At 42.7% G+C, this 16455-nt stretch overlaps 1 protein-coding gene across 1 annotated transcript in view; it reads left to right on the plus strand.

Moving 5' to 3' along the window:
- The window catches only part of PHACTR1 (phosphatase and actin regulator 1), a 305302-nt gene that overhangs the window by 275498 nt on the left and 13349 nt on the right, over window positions 1-16455 (plus strand). Inside the window, exons 11-12 of the mRNA XM_074146816.1 lie at window positions 11178-11233; window positions 16258-16319. Of these exons, the coding sequence (XP_074002917.1) occupies window positions 11178-11233; window positions 16258-16319 (118 nt within the window). The remainder of the gene's footprint in view (window positions 1-11177; window positions 11234-16257; window positions 16320-16455) is intronic.

Below are 16455 nucleotides of genomic sequence, written 5' to 3' on the forward strand. Positions count from 1 at the left end.
TAAGAAAAAATATAATGAAAAGACCAGTACTGGTCTTTCCCCAGCAGCTAGATTGTGGTAATGAAGCAGGTTTTCACATGGATAAAGTGTCAGGGGGAGCTGGGGAATGTGCAGGCAAGAGTACTGGCACCTGGTATTAGTTGGAAAACTAAAAGTGGAGAAACTTCAGTAGGGGTTGAACTGAGCCCTCCAAAGTTCAGGGAGAAGATGTAAAAAGCCGATGTCACTTTATGCACAAGAGGAAGAGAAAGGCCATAGACTGTTCAGCATAGCACACAGGGTTTCAGTGTCCCTCTGGAAGTGTTTTGTTTCATGGGGGTATTGTTGTTTATTTTGGAGTTAAGAGTATTTGCCTGGAAATAGGATCTTTGTTACTTTGGAGATTATTGATTCCTGCTGCTAATTCCTTATTTGAAGTAATAAGCCTCTTTGTAACATTCCATTTGTTTTGCTGTGGCAGTACTTATAAAGCAACAACAACAGAAAAAGATTATCACTTCATGGTCCAAATTTAGCCTCTGGGTAATTAAATGCATCTCAGTAGCTTCAAGAGAAGAAAATGCAGATTGGACAAGAATTCTCCCAAGTAAAAAATATCTTGTCGTGCTTTTAGGCCACTAGATTAAAACCTAAAGGTGATGATATAACTGTGAGCAAATCATGCCTAGTATCTTGTCAAAATAACAACTGTGCACTTTCCTAAGGTGTGGTTTTTTTTAATTTTAACCAGATGAATAATTTATTCTCTTTTTTTAAAACTAGACATTCTTGGTATTTTCTGTCTCTGGTGCAGCATGTTTTCACTGATGTTCCATGAGATGCTACGATTTAAAAAAAAAATTCTGCACTTTGCTAACGCATAGAGGCAGAAGTAGGCTCTGGCAGTGAAAGTGTTAAATGCACAGTAGCTTGAAGGGGGCAGGTTGTGTTCTTGAACCAGGTGGGAATTTATACAATGGGCAAATCTCAGGGTACGGTGGTGAAACATGAAATTCTCTAGAGCCGTAAGAAATGAATTTGCAAACAGTGATGCAGGTACAAAAGAATCAACATTGTAAAACATGCAAAGACCCTGTCTGATCAGCAGGTGTCACAGATCCAGATGTGACCATTAAAGGGCTAGGAATGACCCAGACATCTGCACTGCAGCTGGCAATGCAGCTACTGGGGAAAGCTCTCCTTGTAACCTGCTTAGGTAGATTTGTGCTTGTAATTACCGTAGCAGTTACTGCAAGAAGAGTTGTGTGTACTGCAGTTGGCTGAATAAGGGATTTTTTTGCATTTGGTACTCAAATGGAACAAAACAATTAACAAGTGGGGTAGGGAAAACAGTAGAAAAAGAGCAAATTGAGGCATTAACTTTTTATTTCAAACTGAAAACTAGCATTTCAGATCAGAATCAAATACTTTGTCCAACACATTTTTAATGCATTTTTAAATTATTTTTTTGAAGAAAAGTATGTCTAGTGAATTGTTTTCTCAGCTGAAACTACTCACTAAATTTGACCTCACTTCGCAGAGAGTTTCTGACCTGCTGAAACTCAATTTTTCAGCAGTTTTACTGTTTCACCCAGCCCTAATTCTCAATCTTCAAGTGAACATTTTAGGTGACAGCCCTTCACGGTAAGTCACTGCTATTTATCACCTGCTTTTCATGCAATCTGGGGGTCTGAAATCCCTCTGGCACAAAATAGTTAATCACTCCTAAAGCTCCCAATTTTGTTCACTTCCAGGAATTTTTCACTTCAGTAACAAGACGAAGTGTGGTCACCCTGCTATTTCCTATGCATCTTTTCTCCTAGAAACTGAATTATGGTGGTTTTGAATTGCTAACATTGCCAACTTCTGTTATAAAAGTTTATTTGGAATTGCTGTATTGTGGCTCTTCCGAGTCACTGAGTATTTTAGCTTTTGATTCATTTCTCAGAAAGTGGATAAGTTGCTCTTTTTTGATATTACCAATATAAAGTGGGTGTTTGCAGAAATAAAATTCATCTCCAGTATTGTTCGTTTGTCATTCTTCATGCTGCCATTGGTAAAATGGTCTATAGCAAACTAACGCTGTCAGGGGATATACATAATTCCCACCTCTCCATTCTTTGAGTGGTCTGTAGCTGCTTCAGTAATAGAGGAGACTTTTCCAAGTTGGCTCTGTAAGTGTTGAGCTTGCCATCAGCAAGCTGGTGAAGCTCCTCACCCAAGTTTCTTTCGGTAAAACCAACAGGGTTTTGCATTTTGGATTGAGATTTGCCATGATGGTCATATATTATTTGGACTGCCAACCAAAATTGGTTTGTTTGTTTTGTGTGTTTTAAATGCCCCTGGCTTGATATTTTAGGATTACAGCTGTGTTAGTGCATATATGAATAAGAAGATATGGTATTGTTGCTAGTGCTAGAAGTGTAAGATACCTGCTAATGCACAGGCTATGTAGATACAGTCACTATGGTCCATATGTAATCACCACATAGACACTGTGGTCCATAGAGGCCCATCAGGAGGTCTGATCTCCATTATGTGCTTCAGCCTTTAACCCTTCCTTGGAGCCAGCAGCTGCTTCTCAGCATAGGCAAAATTTAAGTGTGTGTGGCAACAGATTTCTCAGAAGAGGATCCTTAGAGGAGAGGGGTGCTGGGAAAGACCAGTGAGGTTTTAGAGGGTTGTAGAAGGTTTGGGAGGTGGGGTTGGGCTCCCGTTGTCATCCCTCAGCTATCCTCTGTGGTTTCTTCCCTGGCCCCATAGACCCTCTTCCTGCCTAAAGCATTGCTTCCTCTCTCCATCCCAAGGCCACCACGTGCACAGGAATAACTGCTTTATTCCTATATCAAATCATGCTCAACCACGCGACCTTCCCTGAGTACCAGGAGCCAGCGTGGGGGGACATGCCAAGAGGGAAGGGGGCTCTGCTGTTCTGGCTCTTGCTTGGAGATGGCTCTGCTTTTAAGAGTGTAACATTTATGCTAAGAAGCAGCCATGTGCTGGAGACTAGAGGGGTACCCCAAATTTGTTTAATCCAAGTTGCTAAGAACGCCAGAGGGTGGTGTCACAATTCCCGTCACAACTGGTTGGTTGGGTGACAGAGAGCTGAAGGGGTCTGGGCTCCTGCCTCAGATCTGTTGTTTGGCAGAACAGTTCATAGTCCAGGAAGCCCTTCAGCCGCAGAAGATTGGAGACACCTTTGCAAATATATTCCTGGCAATTTGGTCTCCTACAGATCTTCCAAATACAAAGTCACACCTCAAAACTGAGTAAGTGCAGAAGGTGACAGGAGAGGCCTCCAAAGACTAGTGTTTGGAGGAAAAGAATATTGCATTTAACTAGAAAACTGTAACTCACTATGAGGAGTAAGGCAAATAATGTGTCTAAGGTTTAGCATCTAGATCTTTCCTTCAAAAATGCATCTTTAAAGACTCATTGCTGTATGTTTGTTCACAGACACAAAACCACATTACTGTAGAGAGAAGAGATTTTAAAACAAACCAGACACAATAATGCCTATAGACAGCAAGCATATTTGTTCAACTCAGATTGATTTTCGTGGTGCCATTTTATTCAAGTCATTCATGGATTGACCTTGAACTGTGAATTATGATCTCTTTAGCTTTGTAAAATCAGCTTTTTGTTCAATAATATTAACTTTGGAGAAGCAAGTGTCTTCTCACAATGCTGTACAGACAACAGAAGGACAATCACTAACATTTTAGAACATTTTTTTTCTTTATTACAATGGATCCTAACATCCATCTGTGTTTTTCTGGCATGCTTTAGATTTTCAACCAGCATTTAGTACATTTTTCCCTCTGGATTTCTAGCACTCAAAATTATCCCATTTTTATTGTTCAAAAAATATATTCTTGAATTAGATACATAGTAAATTCTCTCCTCGAAAAAAGATTGTTCTTTGTTTCCTACTGCAGTTGTTGGATGTTTTGTTCTTGGGATTAGGGATAAGAGACTTGAGAATTAATGCTGCAAAGCTCATGTGGTGTAACTATCTTAATTCCACCATGCCCTTTTTTTAAAATAATTTAAATTTGCATGATCATATTTTATGTGAACAGCCAGCATTTGGCTAAAAGGTTTGATGTTAATGAAACAGTACAGTAATGAAACAGAGGAGGCTCCATTTTAGAGCTTGAGGTGATCTTGCAACGTTCCACATACCAGTAGGCATTTTGCAGTTAGTATTACTGAAAAGGAAGCCAAAATCTGAGTTTAGCTGTCTAGCGCTACTTGGCTTTTTCTTTAAAAAAGAATAAGAAATTAATGCCTTGGGAAAATGCAAGTGTCTGCATTGGGATGCTGCTGTCTAATGAAAGATTGATGACTTGGGTATGTCATTATTCACACTGTTTCTACTCAGAGTCATAGGACTGTCTAGTCATTCCTTTATTTCTTTTAATAAAATACAGAGTTCACGGCCCAAGATGATTCTGCTTTATTTGGGTATTTTAAAAAAGTGTGTTCTGTATATGATAGGCAAAATTTTAACTTTATGCAGATATAATGAATTGTAGAAATCTACATTTTGAATATGATTCTCTTTCCCCAGGAGACCTAATCTGGGCAGCCTGTTCTTTCTTGGGGAGCTTGTAACTTTCCCAAGAGTAAATCAAAATCATAATAAATCAATCCCTCAGTCAGCTGAAATAGAAAAGACTGCATTATTTGAGCTATGAGTCAAGAATGGATTCACATGGGCTAAAGAATGAGAAAACAAATTGGTCAGGTTTAGAGTTTTAAACAAAGGGCCAGCTTGGTTATATTTTTCACTCGCCACAGATGCTTGAGCAAGCAGAAAATTTGCTGATTAGTTTTTCTAAAAATCCGCAATCTAGACTAGGAGGAGCTTTAAAGTTTGTGTTGAAGCTGTTTCTCAACACAAAACCAAGTCTGGGATAAGCATAATTTTGGGGGGTGGTAAAAGACTGCATAAAGCCTAAATTAAAATCTGAATAATTTTAGTTGAAAATCTGATCTTCCTGCAGAGCTCAGCTGGATACATGACTGCAGATGTGTTATGGGAACTGTTATTTGGTTGATTTGTGTGCCAGACTGCTCTGTATTCCTTGCGGTGCACTCGGAGAGCTGCTGAGCAAAAGCATTGCCTCTCTCCTCCAGGACACGGGACTGGGGTAGCTATCCTGGACTAGGCGATACAGTCTGGGGAATAAACTGGGATGCTGAGGCAGCAGTACTTAGGTCTTCAACTGATACTTATCAGTTTTTAAACGTTCACCAAAAGCAAGCACTTCCTATTGAAATTGTATAAATAGTTCTCACCTAAACTCTGTCTCGGTGGTGCTTCACCCATTTTCCCAGGGATGAACAGGGGTCTCTGCCTGCTTTGGTCTGCTCTGGTCATTGCTGCAGGCTCCTTTATAGCTGCAGAAGCACCACCATCTCCCAGGGGCTGAATGTTTAAAATCAACAGGGAAGTGGAGTGCAGTCATTACATGGTAACTGAATCGTGGCAAACACTCCTTATGGTTTTATTGCCTTAATTTCTCAGGAAAAGGAGTTATAAGGCATATTACCATGACTGATACCAGGAGACTTGTCACATAGGAAAGAGAGCTTAAAGGAAGAAATAATGTATCCTACAAATTAGCAACATCTTAATGGGGTCTAGTACCAGAATTTTAATGGTGTAAAACTCTTACATTTGCTTCTTTGGGTAGGGATTTTATATTTAATATGCCATCAGTTTATTCACTCATTGATAAAACTGTATTTAATCCCGTTTTATAAATCCTGTTAGGAGAAAGATAGTTCTCTGTAGAGTCTAAAGTCTGGCAGGCAATATCTGGGCTGATATTCCAGAGAAAGTGAACCTCCAGGTTTACAAATATTTTCTGCTCATTGTGCAGTGACGTAAGGAAAGGAGGTAGTTCATTCCTGCCCTCTGCTAACAGTTAACTAGCAGAAGAAAATACAAGATTTTCTCCTCCATTTTTCTATTCCAATTTTCTGTACTGGGCATGGGAGTGCGAAGAGCCCCTGGTAGCCTATACTTCATCAATATTGCTTTGCTATCAGCGTTATTATTGGGAAAGGCAAGCTAAATTAAGCAACAGTAAGACTCTTTACTCCCATCGAATTTTCCTCATGTTGAATTCTATAGCTGATGTAAATCAGCACAGTTCTAGTGGCTTTAGTTGTGCTCATTTACACCAACTAAAGAGCAATGTGACAAGTAGTGCTTTGTAACAGCTGGCTTCTCATGTGCCCAGCTCAGATTTACTCCTCTCTTAGAGCAGTCTCTAGGGTGGTATGAACCCAGTTGCAACTGAGTAAAAAGATTTACATCTACAGAATGAATTCAGGAATTGCTCCAGAGGTTATGCCCCACTGTGCTCAAAGTTATTTTACATCAGGGTGACCTATGTCATCAGGAAGAGCTGCGTGAGCGTGGCTGGGCTCCGTTTGGTGATGTTCTGGACACTTCACCATACTGCCTCGTGCCCTCTTGTGACCACCCGTGACTTTTTTGCCCATCAGTCCTGCTCTTGGGTCACGCACACCAGATGTCACCATTCAAGCACTGGAGAACTGCTGGGTTCTACCTCTTCTATCTGCAAACGCTCAGACAGCGTAACAAGCCTGGCAAGTGTATGGGGCATCATTTTCCAGCAAGCCCTGTACTATATCCAGCTACTTATAGATGACCCCATACTAAGTTCTTAGATTTTCTTGCCCTCTAGGCAGAGGCAAAGATGAATTCCTGATACCCAGAAAACACATATCCAGCACTGTCCTTTTCACACAACAATGAGCTGAATGGCATTAACCAGCTCTTTCTCAGAGTTCATCTACAACAAAGCAAGAGACTAAGGAGAGAAAACCCAGGACTCCTAGTAGAGGACAGCTGAGGCAGCCAGAGGCACCTTGCTTCAAAGGTGCTACCAGACAAAAAGGATGCAAGAATCTTACCCTCAGCCCCGCAGCTAGTTGGCCACTGTCCTGAGAGCCCTCTGGGTATGGCCACACTGCAGAGCAGGGTAAGCATCACTGTGTGGGCTCTTCATTTAAGTGTTTTGTATTGCCTGGGGAGATGTACAGCCAGTTTTTCCTTTTATTGCTCCTGCAGGACACTGCCACATGGAGCAAAAACTTCCCATTCTGAGTTCTCAGTTTGCTGGGCAGGTGCCAAACAGTAGCATCTATCAGTGAAAATGCTGCCTTTCTTTCCTCTGGCTCCCTGAAGAGATTACACTGCCAACAGCCAATATTTTAGGTTTACAGCAATTGATTTTTCATGGTTGTCCCTCCTGCCCCCAAACTCCTACTCATCCTCCATGACATTCCCAGCCCAGCCCAGAGGTAATTCAAAAAAACAAAACAAAACAAACCCACCACACAACGTCCTTACAAAGAGCTGCTTAGCTCTTGTATAGTTCTAGCACAAGGAGTGTGGTGGATTTTGATCATGCAGGGAATTAATTCAGAAAATTGGTTCACCATAAATTTTAGGAAGGTTTTCTTTGCAGTAAATCCTTTGTCAGTGTATTTCCAAAACCACTATTAACAATATTGCAAACCTATATGAAGTATAAACCAGGCAATACTTTGCAAAGCACAGATTACAAAAAACAAACTTTCCTATCCCTTTGAATGCCTGAAGCCTATTGCAAAACTGTGTGAATGGCACAGGGAAGGTCAAGCATGTTCACCCAAGAAATTGTAGATACAGAAAGTGCTGTTAAAGGTTGTTACTTTTCAAGGGCTGTCTTGCCTTTTTCTAGGTTAGACACCTACGCTCATACAGCTCTATGAAACAGCTTTAGTTACCTTTCTGATCAACAGCAACACTGCACATCCCACTCAATTCTTGCCGTTTTCACAAGCAGATCTGTTCTTTGCTGTTGTACCAGGCTCCTTCCTTATCTTCATTTTCTCCTGTTTATTCTGATCATGCTGCTAATGAGACACTTGTTTCCTGACCTCTGGCCTCTTGACAGCCTCATGCAGCCCCTGTGATGTTAAATAAAATAAGGCACAGCAGCAATCCAGCAATCAAACCACTGAAATCAACCTCTGCAAGCTAGGTGGGCTTCATTAATACTTATTTATTCTGGGCAGCACAGGAGGGAAGGAAGGAGAGGGGAGGTATCATGCCTGGTGTTTTGCCAAGATCAGAGCAGCGTTCTGGAGATGGTACACTGAAATTTGGTGGGGGAAAAAAACTGTATCTTTGCAGCCATGGTAACAAAGCAATAGCTGCTTACATTTCTTGATTTGCAGGATCTGTAACTAGCATCAAGATTTTATAAGATGGTAATGTTAGCAGCTGTTCAACATCTGGTAAACCTAGAAGTTAAGAGGCAAGAAAAAAGAACTAAAATGACACTGTTCTGAGGAGCTGGTGGAGTTTGTAAAGCCCAAAGATAGTTCGGAGGAAGAAGTCACTGTAGCAGCAAGCGAAGAAATGAAATGAAAAGAGCAAGAGACCAGGAGATAATTGTGAGAGCTTGGAAGGGAAGCTGGGGAAGGAGCTGGGTTTGTTTGAGGAGCTCATCAAGGGGGACTCACAGTGAGGGAGCAGGAGCAGGTTCAGTCAGTCCAAAAGGATAATGGAAATGAGGATGTGACAGCAGTTCATGGAGATTAAAGCACATACCCATACTGGAGACCAGGAACCTTCACAGCTTCCATTCATTACCTTCTTCATCCTCCAGCTGTGCTTCACTGCTTGTACTGTAAGGACTAGTCAGGATTTTGTTCCACTACAAGGATACCTTACCTTTTCTTACTGCCTGTGTCTTGCTATTAAAAATTCTTGGGCTTGTAAGAGTCTAGAAGTGATCGATAGCCCATGAATGCAGATAGCTTCAGATTTCCAAACTGAGTCTTATCAAAAGTGCCATGGCTTTTTCTGCCATGTAAGTGGATCACTTGAAGATGGTGGTCATCATTTAGGCATGAGCACACTGCAGCCTGAAAAGGGTGGATAATGGGATCTATGAAATAATTTGACTTCCGATGGGGAACACTGGTATTCTTGGCTGGCTTTCTCTAGGGGACCTACCAGGCAGTGTGGAGAAGAATCCTGCAGTCTATAGGTCTCTGAGCAGCACAGGAGTAGCTGGTGCATATAGTACCAAAGGCATACTTGGAGGAAATTTCTGTCTTCTTGTGTGGAAGCAATGACACGGTGAAGTGAAAGCTTTGTTTAAATGCATCTACTTCATGGCAGGTACCCCAGTAAACACATGGAAGACTTGGTCCTTTTCATAAATCAGCTACGTAGATAGATAAAAATTTTGCCTTTTGTTAGAAACACTCCAGTGCGATCTGTTCTTGACAGAGCTGTTAGCTGAGTCCTTCAATCCGTTTTCTTGGAAAGGGGGGGACCTTTTTGGGAGCGTTCTCTTTAGACTAATTTCTCCTTTTACTTGTGTGATGTTTGTTTCTATAGAAGCAGCCGCACACTGGATGGCTGGAGTCCATCCTTAACATCCCTCTGATGCATCCTCTTGAAAAGCACCACAGTGCAGTGGATTCAGAACATTGTATAACTCAATTCCTGTAGACACACGTGGCGGGGCTGAGTGGCAACTTTTTCTCTTTGATTCTCATGCACTGCTAGAAATAAAGTAGTTTTAATTGCTTCATAGTCCTAAGGTGAAGTCTCCCATTAGCAACAGCTACTATATCTTAAAGATGGTAATAGGAAGCGCTTGAGTAGCACTTTCTATCTTCCAAGTACATTGCAGGCATTCTTTACTTCTGAATTAAGGATGAGTTTCTGTCCTTTTCAACACTTTTTCCAATGAGGTAAATGTTCAATCTGCTGTGGGAAAGAGACAAAGGTAATGACTCCAAATTCTCCACTGGAATAGGGCCATGTTCTGCTGGGTTTTTTTCATGGTGCAAAGTGGCCCCAAAGGACATACGGCTGGAATTACTTCTGCTGGTGGAAATCTTCAGGCTATATGAAATCAGATGCCTGTAGCACTTCTTGCCTTCATACAGCTCGTGTAGGGGGTTGGCTCCTACCCACCCCATGCGCTTCAGCCCTGTGCATCATGCACGATGTGAGGGGCAGGGGTGTTGAACTGGCCCACAGGCAAGCTCCTGCCTCTGGAGAAGGCTGGGGATGTGTGTGCATCTCTTAGCAGTGGCTCAGCCCCTGTATTGTGGGGAGCTGTTGTCAGACATCCCTCCTCCAGCCATGCAGAGACAGCCCTTTTTCAGTGAGCTGCTGTGCCCCGAGTCAGGGGAAGCATTCATCGCAGAAGATGAAGCTGTGCAGCCGGCCTTCATCTCATGTTTCTCACCAGTACCCGTTACCTCACATGGGAACTGATGAGCCAACTGGCAGAGACTGGGGCCCCCAAGTCGGTGTGTCTCTGAATGACCATGTCTGAAGGAAGAGGCTCTGTGCTGTCACTGGCATCATTGACAAAACGCCCATTGACTCAGAGAAGAGTATGAGGAGGCCTAGCAGTGTTGGCTTCTGATGTCATCTCCCTGATTTACTTTGTTTTCCAAAGACCCCTTTGTGCTTCTCTCCCTTGCTTTGTATTCTGAGTATTCAGACCATTTTCACACTCAGGGTCCCCATTTTTAATTAGATTGCGTTTGTTGTGACCCCGTTACGTACAGGTTGACTAGCAAGTCACACGATCCTTCAATGTAAGACTGAATAAAAGCCACGAGAGGAGGAGGGAAGCGAGGGTGCGGAGGAGGAGGGCTGCTATTGTTCTGCCCTTGGCGCTGCCAAACCATCCCTTGTTTTTGCTGCGGACTGTCTGTGTGCTCAAACGCTGTTTGAACAAACGGGGCACAGGCAGGAGGCTGGCAAGAGGGCAGCGGGAGGGTTAGCCGGGTCTTAGCTAGGAATACTTGCACGAGTCAGGAAGCAGGCATGGGAGGAAGGAAATTAAGTGGAGACATCTGTGTGGCTTAGCTCTCAGCAGCTCTGCCTGGGGTAGGGGTGGGAGAGTCATGCCTAAGATGACATAACGTATTTTGTCTTTCATGAGCTGAAAACAGAGGAAACTGCGAAAGCGAAGCATGGTCTGTGTCACGCATGGTCCGGGTGTACCAAGTACATAATGGAGCAGTGTCAGTGCTTGCTGCTCTGCCTTTCACACCCCAAAATAACTCTTCAAGACAGAGAACTGAGGAGAATGTGATATGGTCCAAAAACTGATCTTGGACTTTTTTCGCAGACGACTGAGCCAGAGGCCGACTGCTGAAGAATTGGAACAGAGGAACATTCTGAAACGTAAGTCCTGGTGCTGCTGACACTTAACCTTAAGCCAGCTAGTTTGGGTTAGTTCAGATATATATTGGGTGGTTCTTTTATTATAAAACGTAAACTGTTCTGTACTTGCATCATTAATAATAATAAAGTGCATCATAAATGCAAATAAGCATGCAGGTCTGTAGCAACATCTGGAGCTGCAGAAACAATTCTTTAAAATCAGAATCAGTAAATTCACAAGAATGAACAGTCTATGGGGGAAAAAACCCTAGATGTTGAATCTCTTTTGCAAGTCTTGTTCCAAACAGAGGGTCCATCGTTCTGGAAAGCCTTTATGCGGCTCTTAAACAGGACGAGCATCCCATTGTAAGTTAGTAAAGACATTAGGGCATGGCTTGATTAGTTTTCCTAAAAATCTTCACAGCAAACTAGATTAGGTGGAACCTTTACTCGATTAAAAAAAAGAAACCAATGTGACTCAGGATTGTTTCCCTGAAATGTCCCCCTGAAACTCTTCCTTTAAATCAGCCAAAAACTTCCTGGTAGGTCCTCAAAATGTGAAACGATGTTTTAAAGAGACACCGTTTAGAGACTCTGATCTAAGCTGGTAGTTACATTGCCACCAGTTTCAAGGGAAACAGGACTGAGTCTAGCACAAGTCTCATCATTTCATGAATTAATAGGGAAAAATTTAGTTTCTTTACTCACGTTGAAGTGGTTTGAATATTTAAAAAAAAAAGCTGTTTATCTAATTGTTGTTATTTTGGAAACAAAAACCAAAAGAAACAAGTTCTTCCCTTGTTAAGTTAGTAAATCCATCATTCCAGGGAAATCTAAAAAATGACTACAGAAAAATGTATTCTTAAGTGGTGCCTTAAAATACCATAGTGTCTCCTTAGGTAGTCCATAATTTACTTTCTCTTGTTGTTCAAATAACTGCATTGTACAGAACCATAAAAGTGTGGTAGCAGAAGATTAATTCTCTGAAAATTAGCAGAATTGATTGATTAAGTACTTCAAAATCAATTTCCTAGCAATTTAATGATAGTGTTAATGCACAGCAGCACTTTTTCATCTGCTCGTGTTATTACATGTGGCAGAGAAAGAGAGAGACGCCACTGTCAGTGCAAAGAGGAGAAAAGACCAGAGAGCAGAGAGGCGTGGGCGAGCCTGAGTCTGCCAGGAAAGCCATTTGCTTGGGGTCAGCCCCCTTTTGATAGCTGTGCTCCTGCCATCTACTCCTGACTCCCATACCTGGCAGCTGGAGAACATCAGGGGCAGAAAGTGGGGAAACGGGTAGCACATCCAGACGCAATTGTCTCATGAGGGGGGCACCAGAACAGCTGGAGGAGGGGGAACCTGCAACGTGACTGATGCCAGGCTTGGGCGAAGAGGGACAGAGGCCAATTCTCTGGGCAGCTCATGTTGTCATCCTGGGACTTACCACCAGCATGACCCAACATGTGTCATGCACCACCTGGCACTGGTGCGTGACCAGTAAACACCGCCCTGGCACTGGTGAGGGTGTCTGGGGGGAGGTGGGGGTCTCAGGCAGCTGCTTTGGCAGTAGTGTTTGAACCAGCATCAGCAGAGGCTGCATCTCCAGCGCTGGGTGCCTTACAGAGATTCCTAAAGGTCACATTGCCAAAGCAGCCATGTAATGATCTAAAGATCTATTACATTTCAGAGGAATTATCCCCCGAGTCACAATGGTTTCTTTTTGAATTTAATAAAGGCTCTTAAATGACATGGATGTGTTTGAAAATATTACCCTGAACCCAGGGTAATATTGTATTTCCTATATTGTATTTCCTAAGTGGAATTTTTGTAGCTTGATTCCTAAGCACAGATCTGCCCCAAAACATGCGTGTCTTGGTAGACAAACAACTTCATAATTAGAGGAAAAAGTAATGTGGTATTTCCAAGGCATCTCAACTTTTGGTGAAGCACAGCAGGAAAGGAACAAACAATTAAAATAGCTACATAATTTAAAAAAAAAGAAAGAAAGCGTAAAAATGCTCCACTCTTAGGCAAGTAAATATAAATAGTGCCTGGTTTGTACAGCATCACTTTGTGTTCTTTCCCTAGACTTCTGAGAAAAAGAATTATAACAAATATAATGGAGCCTAGAGAAAGAGAGACATAGGAAGCAATAATTAAAAGAGTGTAAATTCTCTGCATAAGCAGGTCGAGCTGTTTGCAAAAGCCCAGTTCATAGCGTGCACACACATACAAAATAAAAGAAAACCCAGATAGCTCCTGAGTAGAGTTTACTCTGCAGTTAAAGCTGAAATCTCCTTGATGCAAACGTCATGTCTGATACCATGATGATCCTGTTACATGTGTAACCACATTATTGCCCATTCTGATGGGAAGAAATGAGGCAAAATGCAGTTGGACATCCAGTCTTTATACATGAAATGACCACTTCCTAGCTCCATGCTACTGCAGTAATTGTGACACAGTCAGCGTTATTGAATTGCAAGGACAAAGCATCCACTGCACAAGTTCCACTACTTGCTGGTAGCAACAGTGAGATTACAGCAGCCACAGGAAAGAAACTGAGAACAGGGACACTGGTGCTTGAGGGGTCCTTCAGTGAAGGATACCAAATCCACTGACACTTATTTAAGTCAATGTCATGTAGTGAGAGGAGTCCTGACCTGCAGGATTAGCATGAAGACTAAAGAACGCTTTTTGCAGTTAATACTTGCTGGCCAAGTTTCTGAGGAAAGATGCCTCAATCCCCCTCATGCACCACCCCCATGCTGGTTCTCAGGTGGATGCAAGTAATTCAGTTGTCAGCCGGGCACATACAGGGCTGCATAAATTCCTCACAAACATGATGGTTAGATAGGCTCTGAGGGTCTATTTCACACTGGCACAGAAATCGGGCCTGAAAATTGCACCCACCCACCCACCCACAAGTCTAGAGAAACAGAGCATCTCCTGAACACCTAAGATAAAGCAACAGTTTTGTAGCTTCACAAGGTAGGCATGACTTGATTAACTTTAAAGAAGCAGCTAAAACAAAGTCACTTTCTGGTTTCAGAGGAGAATATATTCCTTATTCTCAGCTTTTACCTGACCAAGGTCTTCAGCCTGCCTGGCAGTCTCTGAAGGTGGGTGGCTGGGCTAAGAAGTGAGGAGAGAAGAAAGACATTGTATGCAAGTACAAAATGAATGGCCGTAACTAGGTTTCATACATAACTCCTCAGCTGCTTGCAGTATTACCCTGACTCTGTATGAGCTGTTTAGCACTGTGTCTCTTTGCCTTACTCTTACAAAGGATTTATTACTGGCTCTGTTTCTGAGAGTAGGCATTTGCAGGACCACCTCTTCCAAATCTGAGACACAAAGGGAAGAATGAAATTGCTAGAGGAGCAATTGCTAGAAGAGAATCCAGCTCAGTATGGACAGTAACCATTGAAAGAGGAAAAAAATATTTATCAGTGTAGTTATTTCAGTTATCACCTAAAAAGCCATTTGTGATTCCCTGCTGTCTTCTGTTCTTTTTACTGCAGTATCAATTTCCTTCATCCTGAGAACGTAAGCAGTATTTTTGGTAAAACGACATTTAAAGATCAGCAGCGTATTGTAAAACATCTTAACATTGACTGGCTCTTTGTCCTCTTTGGTGGAGATTTCCCAGTCCTGCTGAAGTTAGTGAGCAGTTGCGATAGACCTGTCAGCTCTACTGTCCTGAGCAGCAAGAAACCTGGCTTCCAGCCTAGCCCTCCTCACCTGCTCAGAGACTTCTGTGGTCTCTGAACCTTAGGTCTTATTTCTGTGAGGGGAAAGCCCCGATTTTGAATGCATTGGTTTGAAATGTTGCATCTCCTCCACTGTGGGCAGACTTCCATTGGATTAGGACCTCCTTATATTATTTTTGGCTTGTCTCGGTTAGGGGGGGTGCTGACCTGTGCTCTCTTGGCTGAAGAAGTTACAGCAGGTGGTTTGTTACTGCCACTCTGCCAGGGGTGCCTGCTGCTCCCGCAGGTTCAGAGGAGAGGAAAGTGGGATTTCCCTCACCCACCCCCCCAGGTTTAATTCAGTCCAAAGTTGGACAATTTCAGTCAAGCCACCTATCCCAAACTGGCCTTTGGGGTCCATACTATCCTGGGCAAAGAGTTATTCCTGCCTGAGCTAGTCCTATCTGAGGGAAAACCGGGTCACACCAGGGGAACAGGGTACTTGCTGGAAAAGTTGATGAGCTGTTTGCTCTCATCCGTTATGCACAGGTATGATTGGAGTAAGGAGTAATTCAGCCAACAGCGAAGCAGTGGAAACGGATCCTAACTGACTGAGGAGCTGGGTATCTAGAAACCTGGGCTTTTAGCAACTTTCAGTAAAGTTCAGTGGAAAGACATACATGACAGGCTGCTCCTAATTTGAAGAAGAGTTAGTATACTCAAATGTTATTGTCCTCTTGAGGGATAATGGTTGAGCCTTGCCCTGTTAAGTACTTGTGATCTTTTGGCTTAATGTTGAAAGTGGATTGCCCTAGGATGTGCTTTTACGGTCCAGTGTGATGCTGTGAAGGCTCATGACGGAAGGACATTCTCTCCTTACTCTGCTCAGGTCATGGGAAGTTGCAGATTTTGCCTGGCACCCCTAATTCTGATTTTTTTTTTCCATTCTCTCCAAAGAGCAGCTGCAGGGAAATTATTCTGTAGATGGAAAAAAAAATGCATGCGTTTCTTTTCCAACCATTGACCTCGCAGCCTCTTAGAATCCAACCATATCATAGCTGAAGCCCCTGAGGCCACCAGGTCTGTGGGGAGGGAGATAATGGTTTCTGAAGAGCTGGCTCGCTGCCTGGCCCTTCTAGAAAGTGACACACATGAAAAGGTGCCAACACAGGGAAAGGAAGGAGACCGTAGGTGTTTTATGAAGTGTGTGAAGAAGTGAAGTAGCCCCAGGGGGACACACTGTGCATCAGAGAGCTCCTGAAACATTAATAAACTGATGGAGAGGCTTATTTTGTTGCATACTGTGCATGTCTGATGAGTCCACAACCTGAGATCCTTGTAAATCTTTTACAGCCCGGAATGAGCAAGAGGAGCAGGAGGAAAAACGAGAGATAAAGCGAAGATTAACACGTAAGGTGAGAAGCAACTTTGATCCTATTATGACACTACGGTAACTTTCTCCCTACTGCACAGTTGTTTCCCTTTCTCCTTTCCCTCAGCACCATTTTCAAAAGTAGAGTGTGAAACAAGTCCTAAAAGAAATCTTTGAAA

The sequence above is a fragment of the Numenius arquata genome, chromosome 4 (assembly GCF_964106895.1).
Source record: "Numenius arquata chromosome 4, bNumArq3.hap1.1, whole genome shotgun sequence".
In the NCBI taxonomy this organism is placed as follows: Eukaryota; Metazoa; Chordata; class Aves; order Charadriiformes; family Scolopacidae; genus Numenius; species Numenius arquata.